At 43.9% G+C, this 21127-nt stretch overlaps 1 protein-coding gene across 1 annotated transcript; it reads left to right on the top strand.

Annotated features, from left to right (window-relative positions):
* Positions 1-509: 509 nt before the first annotated feature.
* Positions 510-18638, top strand: si:dkey-191g9.7. Its single transcript, XM_042323553.1, has 3 exons — positions 510-724; positions 9494-10068; positions 16727-18638. Exon 3 carries the CDS (start codon positions 16736-16738, stop codon positions 18299-18301), a length of 1566 nt encoding a protein of 521 aa, XP_042179487.1. The 5' UTR covers positions 510-724; positions 9494-10068; positions 16727-16735; the 3' UTR covers positions 18302-18638.
* The last annotated feature ends 2489 nt before the right edge of the window (positions 18639-21127 follow it).

The following is a 21127-nucleotide window of genomic DNA, read 5'->3' as shown; positions in this document are numbered from 1 at the left end:
ATATACAGATGTAGGTTCTGAATTTGATCACTCTGTTTTACATAAAGGATTTATATAAATTCACTGAAAACATGTACTAACACAAGGTTATATTAACAGTATTGCACTTTTCATGTAGCCTATTTTGTGCCAGCTGATGGCCTAACCAGCAGTCAAGCAACATTACATTGACGGAAAAGAGTGAATGGACTCACTAAACATTCAAATGTAATATAATTTGCCAGTTTTTGATCTGAATTCCTTTATTTCAGCTCATAATGTCATCCTAGGTTTCAAAATGGAACAGTGCTTTGTATGAATCACAGAAAGCCATCAGACGAGAATCATGCATGCTATGCAGATTCCTTCTATCAGGCAGTGAAGCCAGAATAGGAAAAACAAATGGGTTTAGGAATGCATTCTAGGTCAAGGTGAGTCTGTGTGTGAAACTGAATACGCAGATATACTGTAGAGTAGATGTGTCTCAGGGTTGTGTGCGTAGGCGTGTTTGCAGGGCCAGAATACAAGGAACTGAGCTCTAAAAAGCACCTGTGAATGAACAATAGTGCACTTTGGAACTGCTGATACGCTCTACACTGAATCCACAGTTTTCTCAGGATCAGGTGTGAGCCCCACAGTCATAGAGGGGTGTTGTGGCTAATGCAGAGGTCGCTAAAACAACAAGAGTACGAAGAAACTAGAGAGGAGCATTGGAGCACCATAGATCTGATCCTGTAATATGAAGGTAATACTATTCGTGAAATGGGACAGGACAAGTTAAAACGCCTTCCAATTTGTCCAATTACCACATACCTGCATGGCTTTGTGTGTTCTTCAGTTGGTGAAAGGTGATTATACTGTATAAGATAGTTATCGGTTTGAATCCAGATAAGAATTTTAAAGTGTCAAACAGGTCAAATGTTTTGCTGTGTTGTATGTGTGTTGTATGTGTGTTGGAGGTGTGTTGTATATTCCATTACCATATGGTTCTGTTCCTTTATGTGCACGTAATTATGTCCTATTTCAGCGTTTCCCAAACATGGGGTTGTGATAGAAACCATGAAATAAACCATTTTAAAAATGTGCTTGGTTCACAGAACCGGGGTTACCTCAGTAACCTCTGGTAGCCGCTAGATGTGGTTGTAATAAACAGAGTGGTTTCTGTTTCCTTCCTACAAATGTGACTGTATCTTTTGAATGGTTTAAGCTACAAAATGTTATGACTCCATCACTGAAAGCTAAGACTCTAAGGAACACTCATGTTTCCCTCTACAATGCCCACAAGCCGCGCAGGACTCATTAAAACAGAGTGGACAAGACCAGGCACTAAGCAGACTGGGGGGAAAATACATAGAAGATCTTACAGAATTATTGCCTGATGATCTTCTGAACTTCCCAATACCTTTCCGATGCATTTCAGTCACTTCAAATCATACTTCTTTCAGATTGAAAGGCTGTAAAAAGTCAGACTGATTTGTAACAGACTTATAGCGGCAATTAAAAAAGTAAACATTGGCCACATTTTTGACATGGTGTGTAAAAAAATTATTTTGTAATATCAAAATTGGTTCGCAGGCCAAAGAAGTTCAGGAACCCCTTTAGTTTAGTTTTAGTTTTTTAATTAAACCATTTTAAAAATCAAGCACACATAAAACCTGAAAAAGCCATACAGGCACATGAATAAAATCATTGAGGATAACACACAAAAACGTCTGGGACTTATTTCCATTGTGGTCCTCTTGAGACAAGATGGCTAGACAAGATTGAACACAGTATGGTAGTAAAATAATAAAACAAAAACAGAGAAGAACATCTATCTCATCATTCCAGTCACATCATAGGGGTTATTCATATAGGTACAGCAGACATCAAACTTATTTTTAATTTATTTTTAAAGCTGCCCAGAGAGGACATTGTTTTTATAAGCAGAGGAAACTCTTCCATTCTGGGGCTCCAGTATACAAGCTAGTACCTTACCCAACATTACTCCTGAACCTGTATAAGCACACATCAGCAACACCTGCTCTGGTGCTGTGATTGTGTGCATCCCTAACACGAGGAAAGTAATCACTTAGATATCTGAGTGCAGGACCATAAATACTCCTGTAAACCAAACCTAGTCTAATCTGGGACACGCTAGCCTCAACAGGCAGCCAGTTTAGTTCCTGAAAGCAGCTCCTGCCTATGTGAGTAGTACATGGACTCACCTTCAATACTACCCTGATCAGCTTATTCTGGGCTATCTGGAGCTTCCCCTTCATAAGTTTAGATAAGGCCCCAAACCAGAAAGTAGTAGCATAGTCAAAATGGTATTGAATGAGGGCAGTAGCTTGCACTTTCATGGAGTCCTTATCAAGCAGCTTGGACTTTCTAGCCAAAAACATAGTCCTGGCATTAACCTTTCCTAGCACCTTATTGGCCATGCTCACACCTCCCAAGCTTCCATCAAGGATACATCCCAAGTAGCTAACAGAGGTTTTAATAGTCAGTACCTCCCCCCCCCTAACTCCACTCTGATTTCAGACAACCTACACAATTTAGGTCTGGATCCAAAATAATTACTTCAGTTTTCCCTAAGTGCAGAGATAGCTTATTATCTCCAAGCCGTTTGCTAATGTTAGTAAGCTCTGTGCTAAGTATGCTCTCCAACATAGTTTTACTTTTGTGAGACACCAGAAGTGTAGAGTCATCCGCATAAAGAAAAAGACAGCAAGAACAGGCATCTTTCATATCGTTAATATACAATAAAACAGCTGATGCCCAAGCACGCTCCCTTGCGGAACGCCACAACTCATTGGTTTTGCCTGAGACAGTGAACCATTAACCTCTAATACTTGGTCCCTACCTGACAAATAGGACTTTACCCAGCCTAAAGGGATACTGCTTAACCCCCGGTGCTAGTTTGGAGATTAGGAGACAGTGGTTAACTGTATCAAAGGCCTTCTGTAGGTCAAGCAGTACCGTTCCACACAGATTTCCCTCATCAATCTCTTTCCTGATGAAGTCAGTCAAGTAAATTAGACATGAATCAGTGGAGTATGTTTTTCTAAAACCCGACTGAAAATCATACATTAGACCCTGTTTGTTAACATATTCATACATTTGATCATCTACAATTATCTCCAGGATCTTTGATGTTACATAGAGGATAGATACAGGCCTATAATTCCCAGGATCATAATTCCCCTTCTTATACAGAGGTATAACTTTAGCTTGTTTCATGTCCCTGGGAGAGTGATTAACGATATGCGTAATACAAGGGCCAATTTGCTCAGCAGAATCTATAAGAAACTTTTCAGGAATATTATCCAGGCCTGTGGCTGGATAAACTCTGCCAGCATACTGACTATTTTGGCTGTTGCTACCTTTGCAAAAGAAAAAGAGTTTGGCTGAACCCCTAACTCTACATAATACTTCTTGACTTGGTTGCTTCCATACAAACCAGAACTGGTGGGCAGCTTGCTAACCAGTTTGCTGAATTCATTGGCAACCTCTGCTTTTTCATATACCATCTCCCCTTTGATGTTCAGTCCAATACTGTTTAGTACTACTACAGCCTAGTTCCTTAAATGATTTCTGAAGCTTTTTAGGGTCATTTTTGTTCTCAATTATTTTCTCAGCAAAGTAACCCCTCTTAACTTCCTCCATCCTGCTCTGTGCTTCATCCATCCTGCTCTGTGCTTCATCCATCCTGCTCTGTGCTTCATCCATCCTGCTTTGTGCTTCATCCATCCTGCTTTGTGCTTCATCCATCCTGCTCTGTGCTTCATCCATCCTGCTCTGTGCTTCATCCATCCTGCTCTGTGCTTCATCCATCCTGCTCTGTGCTTCATCCATCCTGCTTTGTGCTTCATCCATCCTGCTCTGTGCTTCATCCATCCTGCTCTGTGCTTCATCCATCCTGCTCTGTGCTTCATCCATCCTGCTCTGTGCTTCATCCATCCTGCTCTGTGCTTCATCCATCCTGCTTTGTGCTTCATCCATCCTGCTCTGTGCTTCATCCATCCTGCTCTGTGCTTCATCCATCCTGCTCTGTGCTTCATCCATCCTGCTCTGTGCTTCATCCATCCTGCTCTGTGCTTCATCCATCCTGCTCTGTGCTTCATCCATCCTGCTCTGTGCTTCCTCCATCCTGCTCTGTGCTTCATCCATCCTGCTCTGTGCTTCCTCCATCCTGCTCTGTGCTTCATTCATCCTGCTCTGTGCTTCATTTCTGTGACGTTTATATAGGACAAAATCATGCTGCTCTTGAAAGTTCTTACATTTTTTAATTAAAGACCGTATTCCTTGCTTGGATAGATTCTAGAATCTCATGATTAAACCACGGGCTAGATCTCTGCTTTACCCTGACCCGTCTAATGGGAGCCATCACATTCACCACATCAAGGAATCTACATTTAAAGACTTCCCAGGCACTGTCTTACCCCTACACTCTCTAGCACAGGTGACCAGTCAATTTTACCCACTTCCTCCCTAAACCTTTCAACACAGGATTTTTTTGAGTCCTCTAATATCTTTAAAAATCCTCCTTGTGCAAAATGTAATAAAAGGATCACTGATTCCATATACTATTACTCCACTCTGCGAGTCCACTCCCTCTCCACTCCCTGTCATACAGTATATACAATATGTACACAGCACAAGAGCTCAAAGGCAGCACATGTGGCACTTTCCTTTTGTTCGCTGTCGTGAACACAAACATGGATATTAGAGTGCAGGTCCGCAGATTAAACTGTCCCCAAGGGGAGAACAGCTTTACTGAATATGCAAAATGTTGTAAAGGGAAACTTGACCGAGGAAAATGACCTATTATGACAGATAATGTTCAATGCACATATAGGTGTAGTCTTCTCTTTCCAAGAGAAAAGGTTTAGCCTACAGTTGATGCTTGAATAGTGCCATAAAGTTTCTAGCCTTACTCAATCGATCAATCACATTTATTAAGAAAGCCCTTTTTACATCAGCCAATGTCACAAAGTGCTGTACAGAAACACAGACTAAAACCCCAAACAGCAAGCAATGCAGATGTAGAAGCACAGTGGATAGGAAAAACTCCCTAGAAAGGCCAGAACCTAGGAAGAAACCTAGTGAGGAACCAGGCTCTGAGGGGTGGCCAGTCCTCTTCTGGCTGCGCCGGATGGATATTATAACATAACATGGCCAAGATGTTCAAATGTTCATAGATGACCAGCAGGGTCAGATAATATTAATCACAGTGGTTGTCGAGGGTGCAACAGGACAGTACTACCTGGTAGAGTTTCTCACACCACAGATGTTTTGCTGCTGATGCACCTCTTATGTGTTTGCTTCAGGCCAATGGAACTCCAAGGAGATGGTGTATATCTTTTTTTGTTATTTTCTTACATTTTTTACCTTTATTTAACTTGGCAAGTCAGTTAAGAACAAATTCTTATTTTCAATGACGGCCTAGGAACAGTGGGTTAACCGCCTTGTTCAGGGGCAGAACGACAGATTTTTACCTTGTCAGCTCGGGGATTCAATCTTGCAACCTTTCGGTTACTGGCCCAACGCTCTAACCACTAGGCTACCTGCCTCCCCATGTATATCTTTATCTCTGACGGTCGTTGTTGGGAACGAGGCATACTGAAACAAAGCATTATTCGGATATCAATGCCTGCTCCAATTTGTTTTAATCACAGACATTGTTGATAAAAGGTGTTTTTGTAATGTTTATTCAAATTTTCATGGATAGTTTGCATAAAGAATTGGAGAGTTGTTTGTGTGTGCAGGGATTAGGAGGGGATCTATTCAGTGAGCCGAGTGTGTCAGTTATCCATACTCTTTTCAGACAGTTTCTTTCTTAGTGCTCTTCTCTGCCAGTAATTATATCTGAGCAGCTCGGGCTTTCTTGTCTCTCACAATGCCGGGAAGATAACACGACCATGTTAGGGCATTGCTGTTGCTGAGATCCCTTGTCGTAGCAGGGTTGTATGGTAGCGCATCTAATTTCATTTCAGTCTGAAATTCAACAGACAATTTGTCAATCTGTCTCATTACCCCTTCTGTCTGATTCTATTCAGGTCCTGAAACTGTTACTATAATTGGAACTGGAGTTCTGACATCATTCTTAGCGGTGTAGGTTGTCGGTCAGCAGGGTAACACACTATGGGTCTGCCTCAATCCTCCATCCCTCGCTTACTGTCACTCTTTGAAGATAACCCTTAATCCCCACCTATATGTCCCTGGTACAGCTCCCCTCCAGATGTTCAGTCTGTCTTAATGAGACTGGTGCTCCTAATAATAACTCTTCCTCCCTCCCCTCCCCCCAAGGCCGCTACAACAATCACAACCACTGAGATACAGACACACAAGCATAGCCCATCCGATCAAACGCAACCCCTTTCCACACCTCGATAAGACTTGTTAACAATGCTACTCCAGGCAATGTGTGAAAATGATGTTAGCTTTTTCATAAAAGCATGAAACTTAGTACGCTTGTACAGTTTTGGGTCCTGGACATTTTCAGAAAGGGAGCCATTGCAAAAATGCCTCTTGGCAGCCAATTCTATTTTCTACCATAGCCGGTCAATCCATTTTCCTTCACATGATTACAATGGTAATATGAATATGGATTACTGCCAGTACAACATCATGAACAGTTTTCATTATTATATAATGGTCAACGTGGTTGAGCCAAGGCAAAGAAATCAAATTAAATAGCTTTTTCTAAAAATGTACAAAATAGAATATATATATTTTTTTATACATAATGCTGGAAAGTGAATCTCAGTTTGGGGGTAATGCCATCAACCATTTTTTAGTCAAACATTTTTGATTCTGCATCACCAAAAATGTATGGAGTCAGCCATTGACACCAAGCTAAGGCAGGAGCAAGCAGGATTCTGGGACAAGGATGTATGGTCCCCCCACTTCCCCATTCTCACTTCATAGACGTCAAGGCTTTTGCTAGTATACATGGTGAAACTCTCTGGAAGATCTTGAGATCCGATTCAATATACACTAATCAAGGTATACTATTTTGAACACTTTGAATGCAGTGTCATTATGGGCAAGTCTGCGCGGTTCACTGTGCAGTCTGGAGTGAGACAGGGTTCCATCATCTCTCAGATCCTCTTCCTTATTACTATTGACTGGATCATGACCAAAACCACATCATACAAACCCAGAGATATTCAGTGGACCCTGTTTTCCCAGATGGAAGATCTCTAAACTTGACCAAAAACCTCACATTGTGCATATGCCCAACTCACCCATCTGGAGATCTGATCAATTCAGCCTCACAACAAATACCCCCTATATAACAGCAATGTCAAATCAGTTGTATTGTATGCTTTGTCCGTGTTTGGAGACAAAACTCAGGCTAGGGTCTTGTACACTCTGATCTACTATGACCCTGTTGGTCATCCATGTACTTATTGTAACTCGTCTTGCCTAAATGAACAACTGTCTGGTGGTCAGATGTACTCTGCTGTACTTTCTTGCCTAAATTGACAGCTTGTCACAGCTCACACTCCAACCTTTTACTATGTACAGCTAAAGAAGGTTTCTTCCAGCCACATAGCTGCTGCTTGCTCTTTGGGGTCTCGGCCAGGTTGTTGTAAAAGCACTCTGTGAAAATCGCTGTTGTGAAAAACGCTATGTAAATAACATTTGTTTTCATTGATTTTGATGCAATGCGAAATGAGCTTAATTGATGTTATATTGACTGCAAGTGCCATCATAAAGGAGAATTGTGAAGTGTTCAAAAATGAAAATGTTCCGTTCAGAAATATAAGCTGAGGAGTGGTGAGTGGCATTTGGGACCAGCAATCGCTTGAGGTACATACCTGCCCATGAAATCACCCCATGAGCTCCCTGGGTGCAGACCAATCAAATGCCCTTCCTGTGTGCTGTAAATTTAAGCAGCGTCACACAATATCCACTTTCATAACCAGGAGCAAGAAGACAGCAGCTGTATGGCTTTCTATGCCACATACATGATATTCTATTGTGTAAACATTGTCAGAAACTGACATTTTATTGGATTGTCTTCCATGGCTTACCATGGTGGTCCACTAGTAAATAATTATCTGAACAATTTGTGATGTTGTGCATGGCAACATTGTAATCCATAACCATCAAAACATAGGTGTACACATCACCTTTTCTGTGTTATCATGTTTGGTTCAGCAAATACGAAGTAAAATACATTGTCCAGTTATGGCAGAATAGAAAAATGTCCGCAACGGCCACCAGGAGGCATTTTTGCGATGGCTCCCTTTCTGAAAATGTTCATGCTTTTATGAAAAAGTGAACATATCACCTAAAATTAGGCACATATCACCTGGGCTATAAACAACAATATTTTTTGTATCTATCTCAGCAGCATGCACTAAGCACAGCTAATTAGGAAGATAAAAGGTTACTTTTGTTCCCTCTGCTAGATAAATATAATTATTTAATTTGACCCTCCATGTACAACTACGATATCCCAAACAAGGACATTTGATATGTCTGATAGGCTTCGTCATGACTGCCTTTTGTTTGATCACACATTTTCTGTCTTCCAATCAAACACCCTCTCTGCCTGTGTTTTTCACCAGTTACCGTGGTGAGGATAGGTCCTTTACTGAAGGTCGCCATCCTCTGATCTTTACCCTTCTCTCGCACAGCCAATGGACTCACACTGTTGCATTTGAATGTTGTCCAGGAGTGTCTGACTCACATGTTATCAAAGCAGGATATAGTATGTTGGTTGCCCCTGGATACTTATCTATAGTCAGTTTTGCATTCCCAATTTTTAAGGTTATGATTTGGGAAATGTAAGCTGATCCTAGATCTGTGCTGAAGGGAAACATTATGAATTGAAATGAAATAAATACTGTTTTATAGTGTCATAGCTATCTAATCCATTCTACCACATAGTACTACAATACTCCCATATTCCCATTACTTTTCATCTTAATATGCCAACTCAAGCAAATTACATTCATGCTTTTCATTGGTTGTCATGCAAAGACGGACATATAGTACCATGGCATGTGACATCCATGCAGAAGTAGTAGACTTAAAATCACATTGTTCTCTTGTAACTTGACAACTATGAGCACTGCCAATTCCAGGTGGATATGTTTTCACTGTCTGTCGCCACCCAGCAACTTAGAAAATGAACATTCATCCGGGTCCCATTGAGTATTGCAGTTTCCATAGCAACGGGGACAGAGTGATGGAGAGTGGTTGAGAGTGATGGGGAGTGTGACAGGGAGTAGGTGAGGTAGAAGTCGAAATAATGTGTGTGTGTGGGGGGGAGCAAGAGAGAGAGGGGGATGAGAGAGAAAGAGGAGGATGAGAGAGAGAGAGAAAGAGAGAAAGAGGAGGATGAGAGGGAGTGAGAGAGGAGGAAGAGAAATAGAGAGAGGGGAGGATGAGAGAGAGAGAGGAGGATGCAAGAGAGACAGAATGTCTGTGTGAGGGGGTGTTTTTTACACCATCAAACCTATTTTTGCCAGAGCATTCATTCATGCAATTTCCTCTCTCTCTCTTCTTCTTCCAGGTGGATGGAGTGGCAATGAAGCTGTCTGCCTGACTGAGCATCTCCTCATTATCATTCCCCCTCCCCTCTCTTCATCCAATTCCCTAGTCCTATCTGCCATCCCCCTCTCCACCACATACAGAGCCAAACAACTACCACCACCGATCACTAACACCATCGCACACACATATAGAGACACACACACACACACACAATCACACACACACTACCCCTCTCTCCTGGGATACGATTTGAAGATTCACAAGTGCAGCCTCTCATTTGTAATCAGATGAAAGAGAGGATTATCTCAAGGTTTGCCCAATCTTGTTCCCGGCCAGGATAGAGGGACGGAGGAGGAAGAGGAGGAATAGACTGGAGAGGAGGGAGGGCTCTGTGGATGGTGCGTGGCGAGAGGAGATCACCTGTAGAGAACCACTTTCCTTTAATTTCAAACAACCTGGACTAACAGGGGTTTATCCTGGGATCCTGGGGGATAACTTGACTCTGACACAAAGAAAGAGAGAGAGAGAGAGAGAGAGAGAGAGAGAGAGTAAATAAAGAAGAGGAACATAAGGATCTTCTATTTTTTCTAAAAGGTAAGCAGGGGTTACAACAGAGACCTTTCAGGTTGAAAAAAGTGAAATCGCTGCATTCCAGAGGTGTAGAAATGTTGTTGTTGTGTTTGTGTGTGTGTGTGTGTGTGTGTGTGTGTGTGTGTGTGTGTGTGTGTGTGTGTGTGTGTGTGTGTGTGTGTGTGTGTGTGTGTGTGTGTGTGTGTGTGTGTGTGTACATGGTTGGGAGTGGGGATTTTACTTACAGGTTATTTGGGGGGGATGAATGCAGGCCTTGAGTGAGTCAGTCAGTCACCATCTGGCCCTGGTCTCATACACACTTCAGATACTTGGCGCATTAGTATTGTTTAGGTGTGTCTATAGCATAGTAGCAGGAATATCCTGTTGTTGCATTGCGTGAGGTACATTCTGAAATGTTTGAAGCATTTATGTAAAAAGAAAAAAGGCAACTAATGCATTTATCTGACTTCTCACACCTCCATTTTCATACTACCACACATCAGGTGTTGTGTTCTGGTGTCAGTGGGCAAAGTGTTGGTATTCTTTTCTTTATTACTGACTGGTCGCATGCTCCTATAAACCTTTAGGCCATATCACCTGCCTGCTTTGTCTATTTCCAGAAGTGACCTAACCTCTGATTTTACCAGCTTAGACGTACCCAATTTAGAGGAGACAGATGACTTGTTGTGCCTCTGTGTGTAACGGATGTGAAACAGTTAGCTTAGTTAGTGGTGGTGCGCACTAAATAGCGTTTCAATCGGTGACGTCACTTGCTCTGAGACCTTTAAGTAGTAGTTCCCCTTGCTCTGCAAGGGCCGCGGCTTTTGTGGAGCGATGGGTAACGATGCTTCGTGGGTGACTGTTGTTGATGTGTGCAGAGGGTCCCTGGTTCGAGCCCGGGTATGGGCGAGGGGACAGTTTAAAGTTATACTGTTACATGTGCTTAGTTACACTTTATTTGGATAATCCGGATAGTCAACTATCTGTTCATAAGCAACTGCTTGCTAAGGTTAAGGTTGGGGTTCGGATAAGGGTTAAGGTTAGGGTAAGGGTTAAGGTTAGGGTAAGGGTTAAGGTTAGGGTAAGGGCCAGGGTTTAGTAGATAGTTGAAATGTTACTGATGGTCTGTAGAGCATGTACAGATGGACTTTCCAAAAAGTGTTACTCTGTGCTCTGTACTTCAGGTCAGCTTGCCCACTGACACCAGGCCCTACAGTGATTCCATTGCACAATGTTAAAAGACTTACACAAACACATAATGTTGTAATTGACTGTGAAAACACTCAGCTTTGAGCTGTCAATACAGATGACTTCAAGAAATACATTGAACAACACATGTCATGCATGTCATCCCAAAAAGACTGTTCATGTTGTTGCAACTGCTTTCTTATTCAGTCTGTAAAGCCCTCACAGAGCCCCTACACGTTACTAATGAGGAGGTGTACCATGGGACTGGGGTGGGATGGAGAGCTACCATGGGGCGTTAGGCTCCCAGGGTAGAGCAGGCTCATTGGTGATGCTTTTAAAGCTAAACTGACCCTAGAGGCCTCTTATGTGAAGTAGAATAACAAGACACTAAATGGGAATGAAATGCACCATTTTAAAAAGCCCATAGAAGGGTATATAGAAAGGCTAAATTCAAATTCTATTGTTAATGTGTACCAGTCTGGTTTTAGACCAGGACATAGCATCTTTTCAGCAGCTATGCTCGACTTAAAGGACGTGTTAAATTGCTTAGATCATAGGAATCACTGTGCTGCTTTATTTACAGACCTATCCAAGGCCTTTGATGCTGTTGACCATCCCCTACTCATTCAAAGGTTGTCTGAAATGGGCATCGGCCAGATGTCTCGCAAGTGGGTTGTGCGCTGTCAGAAAAGGACACTGTGTGCTTTCTGATGGTGTCAAGTCAATATCACTAAAGGTGTCCTGCAGGGGATGATTTTGTGACTGGTCCTCTTTACTATTTATATCAATAATATTGGTCTATCTGCAAAAACCTGTAACATTCATCTGCATTCAGATGACACTGTTATGTATGCTGTTGCTCCTACTGCTGACCAGGCTGTTGGCGCTGCAATCAGATTTTTGTTGCCTTACAGAAAGCCCTTGTTGATTTAAAATGTGTACTTAATGCGGGAAAAACTAAATGTTTGTTGTTTTCTAATTCTCATACAAATATTTCAGACGGTTCTCTCAGCGAGCAGATTCCAGCCTATAAATATCTAGGCTTTTGGATTGAGAATGTGAGGTTTAAAAAAAATGAATGAGCTAATTAAGAAGTGGAGATTTAAAGCAGGCTTCTTTTATTGAAGAGCACATAAAGAACATGCACCATACATACACAATGTATCTTTGCAGTCTTACACAGGAGAGTAATTACATTTATATGTTAAGGGTACATTTTGGCTGTATAGAACAAATATTTCAAGAGTCTAAATAAGAATAAATAAGAAAACCTTCCTGCCAGCTCTTGATTATGGTGACAGCATTTATCAGAATGCAGCAACCACTACTCTAAAACCCCTGGATACACTGTACCATAGTGTGCTTCGCTTTATCACAGGTAACAGGTTAAATACTCATCACTGCATCATTAATCAGCAAAGCTCATCAGGTCAATTAGTTCTAACATCTCATTTACAATCCTCATCACATCTTGAATCCCTGGTGCCAATAGGGCAGCTTAGAATACTGACGAGGAATGAATTCAGTGAAATGTAGTAACCGGACCGAAGCAGCGTGGTATGTTTCCATCCTGTATTATGGAATAGAAAACTTCAGAGGAACCGGCGTGACCATGAATCATCGCCAGATGCTCCGGACCGTGGATCGTCACCGGAGGAACCGAACCGTGAATCATCGCCAGATGCTCCGGACCGTGGATCATCGCCAGAGGCTCCGGACCGTGGATCATCGCCAGAGGCTCCGGACCATGGATCATCGCCGGGGACTCCGGACCGTAGATCGTCGCCGGGGACTCCGGACCGTAGATCGTCGCCGGAGGCTCCGGACTGGGAACCCTCGCAGGAGGCTCCGGACTGAGAACCCCCGCTGGAGGCTCCTGACCACAGACCGTCGCTGGAGGCTCCAGACCGCCGTTCGTCGCTGGAGGTTCCGGACAGCCGATCGTCTCAGGAGGTTCCAGACCGTGGACCGTCTCAGGAGGTTCCGGACTGTGGACCGTCTCAGGAGGTTCCGGACCGTGGACCGTCGTTGGAGGTTCCGGACTGTGAAACATCGCCGGAAGCTCTGGACTGGGACCTGTCGCTGGAAACTCTGGACTGGGACCTGTCGCCGGGAGCTCTGGACTGGGACCTGTCGCCGGAAGCTCTGGACTGTGGAGGCGCACTGGAGGCCTGATGCGTGGGACCGGTACAGGTGGCACCAGGATGATGACACGCACCTCAGGGTGAGTGTGGGGAGGAGGCACAGGACGTACAGGACCTTGGAGGCGCACTGGAGGCCTGATGCGTGGGACCAGTACAGGTGGCACTGGGCTGATGACACGCACCTCAGGGCGAGTGCGGGGGAGGAGGCACAGGACGTACTGGACTGTGGAGGCGCACTGGAGGCCTGATGCGTGGGACCGGTACAGGTGGCACCGGGCTGATGACACGCACCTCAGGGCGAGTGCGGGAGGAGGCACAGGACGCACTGGGCTGTAAAGGTGCACTGGAGACACAGTATGTATGGCCAGTGCAGGATATACTGTGCCGTGGAGGCGCACTGGAGGTCTGGAGCGTAGAGCTGGTTCAACTCGTCCTGGCTGAATGCTCACTTTAGCCCGGCAAGTGCGGGGCGCTGGCACAGGACGCACTGGGCTGTGAAGGCGCACTGGCGACACAGTGCGTAGAGCCGGCGCAGGATATCCTGGACCGAGGAGGCGTACTGGAGACCAGGAGCGCTAAGCCGGCACAACCCGTCCTGGCTGGATGCTCACTTTCACACGACAAGTGCAAGGAGCTGGCACAGAACGAACTGGGCTGTGGATGCGCACTGGAGACACATTGCGTATCTCCGCAAAACGTGGTGCCTGACTGGTCCCACGCTCCTCGCGGTGACTGTCTTGTTCCAGACACCAAAACATCCACTCCACCTCATCACTCCCCTCAACTATCTCACAATACTCCTCGCTCAATCTATCCCAATATTCCTCTTCGCTCTCAGACTCGCCCCTCGGCTTTGCCGAACAACCCGTGTGCACCCGACCTCTCGGGCTTCCATCGTGGTCGTGAACTTCGGAGTCGCCGTTGATCCTCCTGCGTCTGCTTCCATGGAAGGCTTTTGTCTCCTGCCATTATGGCCACGCCGCTCGTCTCCTGGCCACGCTGCTTGGTCCGTTTGTGGTTTGATCTTCTGTTACAATCGTCTTAAGGAGTAGACCAAGATGCAGCGTGGTATGTTTCCATCCTTTATTATGGAATAGAAAACTTCAAAGAACAAAACGAACAAATGAAACGTGAAGCTATAATGATACTCACAGGCAACTAAACATAGACAAGATCCCACAAAGCACAATGGGAAAATGTCTACCTAAATATGATCCCCAATCAGAGATAACGGTAAACAGCTGCCTCTGATTGGGAACCATACTAGGCCAACATAGACATATAATTCACCTAGATAACCCACCCTTAAATCACACCCCGACCTAACCAACATAAAGAATAAAATCTCTCTATGGTCAGGGCGTGACAGTATCTGTAACTGCTGTATCTTGTAGTTGATTTTTTTTGCTGTTTTATTGAATTAGCATGTTGAATTGTGAATAGTTTGTTCTTAGGGCACTATTGAGAATGAGACCCGTGCTTCTACACCTGCATTGCTTTCTGTTTGGGGTTTTAGGCTGGGTTTCTGTACAGCACTTTGAGATATCAGCTGATGTACGAAGGGCTATATAAATACATTTGATTTGATTTGGTCTCAATTGGGCTCCCCTGAATAAATACAAGTAAAAAAATACATTAAAAAATAATACATGTTAATAGATTGAGCAAAACATCCTTTTAATCATCATTCCTGTGTTGGGAAGCTTGTCTTTGGTTAAGTGAAACCTATACAGTATAAGGGTGTTTGACTTAAAGGTTATGTGACCGAGGTTTAGCACTGTAGCCGACATCGTATCATCACGCCATGTCACAAGTTAACACATCCAGTACAAAAGCTTTAGAGAGGCTACATTGGAGACATCCCTTAATGCTCTCAAAGAAGACACAGACAATCCTGTGTTTCTCCTGTAATCTTATAGAACATTGAGGGGCTGATCCAGACCTAATCTGACGGGCTAGTCTCTGCCACTGTGAGTGAGGGATACCTGGCCAGTCTGCTCATGGTGTAACAGATGTGATTGTACTTGTAACTCAATTTCTTTCTTTCTTTTTATTTAACCTTTATTTAACTAGGCAAGTCAGTTAAGAACAAATTGTTATTTACAACGACGGCCTACCAGAAGGCTAAAGGTTTCCTGCGGGGACGGGGACTGGGATTAAAGAACATTTAAATAATAACAATATAGGACAAAACACACATCATGAGAAGAGAGACACCACAACACTACATAAAGAGAGACCTAAGACAACATAGCATGGCAGCAACACATGAAAACACAGCATGGTAGCAACCCAACATGACAACAACATGGTAGCAACACAACATGGCAGCAGCACAACATGGTAGCAGCACAAAACATGGTGCAAACATTACTGGGTACAGACAACAGCACAAAGGGCAAGAAGGTAGAGACAACAATACACCATGCGAAGCAGCCACAAGTGTCAGTAAGAGAGTTTTTGAATGAAGAGATGGCGATAAAACTGTCCAGTTTGAGTGTTAGATGCAGCTCGTTCCAGTCACTAACTGCAGCGAACTGAAAAGAGGAGCGACAGAGGGATGTGTGTGCTTTGGGGACCTTTAACAGAATGTGACTGGCAGAAGGGTGTTGTATGTGGAGGATGAGGGCTGCAGTAGATATCTCAGCTAGGGGGGAGTGAGGCCTAAGAGCGTTTTATAAATAAGCATCAACTAGTGGGTCTTGCGATGGGTATACAGAGATGACCAAAAAATATATAATTTGGTATTTGTTTCACTAGTCTATTGTTGATACAGTCCCAAAATGTGTTGCATGTCAGCAATCAAGTTTTCAAGATAAATAACTTTCAAAATACAGAAATACAGCCGGTAAGATGCATTTAGCATCATATTTTGCATCATCGCAAAAGTCAATATATTGATATGCAAGCAGTAGGTCCTGTTCTGAAATAATGCATTCCATTTTCATATTTACAATGTGTACGAATTTACAAAACACATTTATACAGGCTGTATTTTGAAGAATATATATGTTGGAAACTTGACTGCTGACATGCTAAACATTTTGGGACTATATCAACATGAACTAATGAAACAAATACCAAAAGATAGTTTTGGTGTGGAGTTTTCCTATAACGTGTCAAAACACTTGGGCTAGACTTGACTTCAATTATTTAAAAAACATTGAAATTCTAGCTGTCAAGTCTGTCGTTACAGTACACTAGCTCCCAGCAGGATGATGAGTCATCTCATAATAAATCAATTAGCATAGTACCAGATCACTGGTTTCATCATGCATAGACTGTGTACAGTAAGCTCCCATTGACATAAATAAGAGCTTATGTCCCTGTCTGTTTCCATTGTGTTCCAGGGCTTTCCCATGGCAGAGAGTGGGCATCCCGTGTCAGCACTATACCCACCAGGGGGCAGTGTGTCCCCTGACTCTGCCCTCTGCACCGACCCCCTCCTGCCTCTCTCTAAGAGCTCCACAGATGGGCTGACAGGTCCTCTGAGGCAGGAGGAACTCAGGAAGGGCTCCAGTGAGCATACGGCTCCATGCTCCCAAAGAGACAAAGAAACGGGCAGACAGGGGCCTTCTCAGGTCGTCCAGCACAACATCCAACCGGACACATCTGTCCGTGTGGACCTCAGGAATGCTGTCCGCCCTCACACAGCCCATCATCACGAGGAGGGCGTCACCAATCATGGTCACCAAGCCTTCGGAGAGAGCCAGGCGCCCCACCCCTTATCATCATCACAGAGAGACTTGGGAGGACTGGATCTATCCAGGCTGAATGTCCAGAGGAGTCACTCAGATCCCCTCCACATGCTCAGGGAGGCCCCTCCACCTCACAGAGAAACCAGCTGCCCTTCATGCCCAGGGAGAGACTACCTTTCCCAGGATGCCTCTCGTAAGGCTTTCTCCACCTTAGCCTGCAAGCAGCCCTTGCAGCTCCAGCACTGCAATACGACCACAACCAACCCCACTGCCTGCAGACGGGGAAACGGCGGGGAAAGCAGACCCACACAGCAGCCTCAGGCCGGGTGTGTCAGGCTCGGTGCCCCTAGCCCCTCTAACACAGCCGCTACGGTCGGCGGTGAGGCCCAACGCCTACAATCATGTGAGGAGGCCATCTGCTATTGCACTTTTGTCCACCCCCACGGGACGTTGAAGGACACTTTTTCGGCCTACTGCCACCCCCAACCCATCCCCACCCCTGCCCAGCTGCTGCCACACCTTCCGGGCACAGAAGCTGAGTTCAGGGACCAGAGGGTGCTCCCGCCTCACGTGGCGCCTACCCTCCTCTCCCTCCCTCGCCTCATGTCCTCCGTCAGCGAGACAGGGCTGGATGCCAAGCGCCTACTGCAATGCTGCAACCTCAATTGTAACCTCAACTGCTCCTGGGCCAAAACTCTACACCCTAGTGGAGCCCTACAGCAGGACATTCAGAAATATAGCTGTATGAGCAGCAACAATGGAGCCACCAGGGACACAGGGACCATGATGTCCCCCAGGGAGCTCAGGGACGTGGGGGTGCAGACGGGCCAGGTCCACGAGACGTGTCCGGCCCACGTATTCCCCCAGGTCTGCCTGGTGGAGGAGAACGGGAATGAGAACGGGAACGGGAACAAGAACGAGAACGGGAATGAGACAGACACGTCCCAGAAGCCCCCAGTGAAGGAGGTGAAGTGGGATGCGGAAGGGATGACATGGGAGGTGTACGGGGCTTCTGTGGATCCTGAGGAGCTGGGCCTGGCCATCCAAAAGCACCTGGAGCTGCAGATCAAGGAGACTGCTGGCCTCGCTGCCAAGCTGTCCCGCCAGGATCCAGCTACATCCAGGAAGAGCATTGGTGGTGCCGTTGGCTGGAGGAAGAGGAGCGGGGTGTTGGGCTATATCAGAACCCCAGCCTGCTGCGCACGCTCCAGCACGGCCGTGGACTGAGAGGAAACCTGAACACTGGGTTCCATGGTCAAGATGGCAGTTGCTTTATTACACATCAAATGTGACTCCAATTCACCAGAGATAGTGTCTGGATTAGGTCTGGATTAAGAGAATCTGTGTGGCTGTCAGAATCATGGCAAGTGTACAAGAACCTACCATCATATTGCTGAAAGAGGTGAATGGAAAGACAGTGAAAGGTTCCATTTGGATGGATTTGATTGGTGACGGTACCTTCATCATCACCGTAGATGCCAAGTGATAGAACAGAGTGCTGCCATAACAGTCATACAAAGTGATATAATGTTTTCTTACTCATTTAAGAATGTTTTATTTACTGGGGGGGATAACTCGATCTGAACGAGGGGTTTCTGTAAATGAACCTGCATAAAGGTATAAACAACACAGTGTAGGAAAAGAAAGCTCCAATACAGCACAGACTTCGAATCACTATGGCTAGAAATATGTGTCTATCTTCCTTCTCATTTCTGATGCTATGATTTAGTCAAATTCTGTGTGAATGTTTGAAACATACCGTATACTGTATAAGATTTAGCACATGGTAGAGACCACAGAAATGTATACCTTTTCACAATCACTTCTACCGCTCTGTATTCACATAGAAAATATATAGAGAATATATATATATATATATATATATATATATATATATATATATAGAAAACAATGCTGAATTGACAGTACGTCATTAGACTAGCATAGAGCAAGACTTAAACTGAGCTCCGATGATTCATGCATCATCACATCATACAATATATTAATGCACATAACAATAGGTGAAATGGCGTGTTTGTGAATACATTTTTCATTCCATTTTTCAACTTCTCTCATATAAACAGTTATTGCGTTTGACCCTTTAATGCCAGGTAGACAAACTCATTCCATGGAGGACGTAGGGTCTGCTGGTTGTTGATTTTCCCTGTTAATTAAGACCTAGACAACAAGGTGAGGGAAGTTCCTTATAATCAGTGGCCTTAATTAAACAATGAAGTACAAGAGAGGAAGCAAGAACCCGCAGACACTCAGCCCTCCGCGGAATGAGTTTGACACGTGCTTTCATGTATATGTTCTGTGTGATGACTGTCTTGTGGACTCAAAACCACAGCCAAATAATTATTTTAGTCATATATCTAACCAGAAGGTTAAAAGTGAACTGTTAACCAGTAAACAGTCATGTTGTTTATCAAATAACAATCACTGAAAAGATCCACACCTCTACTCTGAGTCTGAATTCTATCACTACTGTAACAGTATCTTGTCAATTTACTGTGCCATAGCAATGTACTGCGTTGGTATTGTAAAATGGATGAGTTACAACTAGCCGGTTAGATTGATAAACCTGTCAAGTATGTAATTTACAACATATTGCATTCGCGAGAGATTTTGACCAATCACAACAGGTGCTGTAACCTGATTTAAAGTTGATTTTTACTGTGGCTACAATGCAGGAATAATTCTTTAATTATGATATCAGTTGTATAATGTTGAAGAAAGCTTTTGTTGTTTATTAATTAATGACCAAGCTTGGCATTAAAGGGCTCTTTTGTTTTTTTACAGTATAATTTGAATACAACTTTAGTAATAATCACAAAGTTGCCATTTCAGGTCACACACTTGCAGTTAGCACAGGTTGTTCAGTATTGTTGCGTTTCTATTGGAGGCCGTGAGACCAGATGGCAGGTTAAATAGGAGTCCTTATCAGTAGAATATTACTGCTGTTATCAAGTCTTTAAAACACCCACCTGTATTGATGGTTATCTGTATTGATTGTTATGTCCAATGTAAGTCGATTTGTAACTTGGCAAACCCAGTAATACCACAAATGAAGGGTCAATATACAGTATGTCTCAGATAATGTGTTCTAGGCTACTGTTGATATCAGCAATAAAGTATCTTAGATAAAGTTGTGATGGTGACGTCTAGGAAACTGTGTTTCCCCGCTCTGTATTAAACGAACCTCTGGTGACACTAATGTCAGAGTGTAACACTAATGCAGTCACTACAAATAAAAAACATGTTTTTTATTCCTGTATCAGAATCAATGTCACTGGAGTGGCAGAATCAATGTCACTGGAGTGGCAGAATCAATGTCACTGGAGTGGCAGAATCAATGTCACTGGAGTGGCAGAATCAATGTCACTGGAGTGGCAGAATCAATGTCACTGGAGTGGCAGAATCAATGTCACTGGAGTGGCAGAATCAATGTCACTGGAGTAGCAGAATCAATGTCACTGGAGTGGCAGAATCAATGTCACTGGAGTAGCAGAATCAATGTCACTGGAGTGGCAGAATCAATGTCACTGGAGTGGCAGAATCAATGTCACTGGAGTGGCAGAATTCACAAAATGACAAATATTTTTAGACTACGGAAGGTTCAATCTGCAATTGAGAGCTTGGTAAATGTAACCATTGACCATGCATGATATCAAAATTATAGTTTTAACAATGTTTTGAGGCTATACAGTGTTCATTTAGAATCAAGGGAGTAAAACAAGCTTATATATTGGGTTCTGATGGCGCACAACAGTTGAACTAAGCTCATGAGGCATTTATACGTTATTTTCCTTAAGAATCAATGGTTGTATATCAGCAATAAAAAATAAAATTAAAAAATACGTACCAACCGAAGATGGCCCCTTTAAATGAAACTGCAATGTGTGTGTGTGTGTGTGTGTGTGTGTGTGTGTGTGTGTGTGTGTGTGTGTGTGTGTGTGTGTGTGTGTGTGTGTGTGTGTGTGTGTGTGTGTGTGTGTGTGTGCGTGCATGCGTGCGTGCACGTGCGTGTGTCCTCTGCTCCTGAGAAGAAGG

The sequence above is a fragment of the Oncorhynchus tshawytscha genome, linkage group LG06 (assembly GCF_018296145.1).
Source record: "Oncorhynchus tshawytscha isolate Ot180627B linkage group LG06, Otsh_v2.0, whole genome shotgun sequence".
Lineage (NCBI taxonomy): Eukaryota > Metazoa > Chordata > Actinopteri > Salmoniformes > Salmonidae > Oncorhynchus > Oncorhynchus tshawytscha.
Note: the sequence above shows the minus strand (reverse complement) of the source record. Positions and strands in the feature narration are given on the sequence as shown.

Excerpts from the sequence above, each read along its gene's own strand:
- si:dkey-191g9.7 (XM_042323553.1), top strand. The coding sequence starts at position 16,736 with ATGGCAGAGAGTGGGCATCCCGTGTCAGCACTATACCCACCAGGGGGC.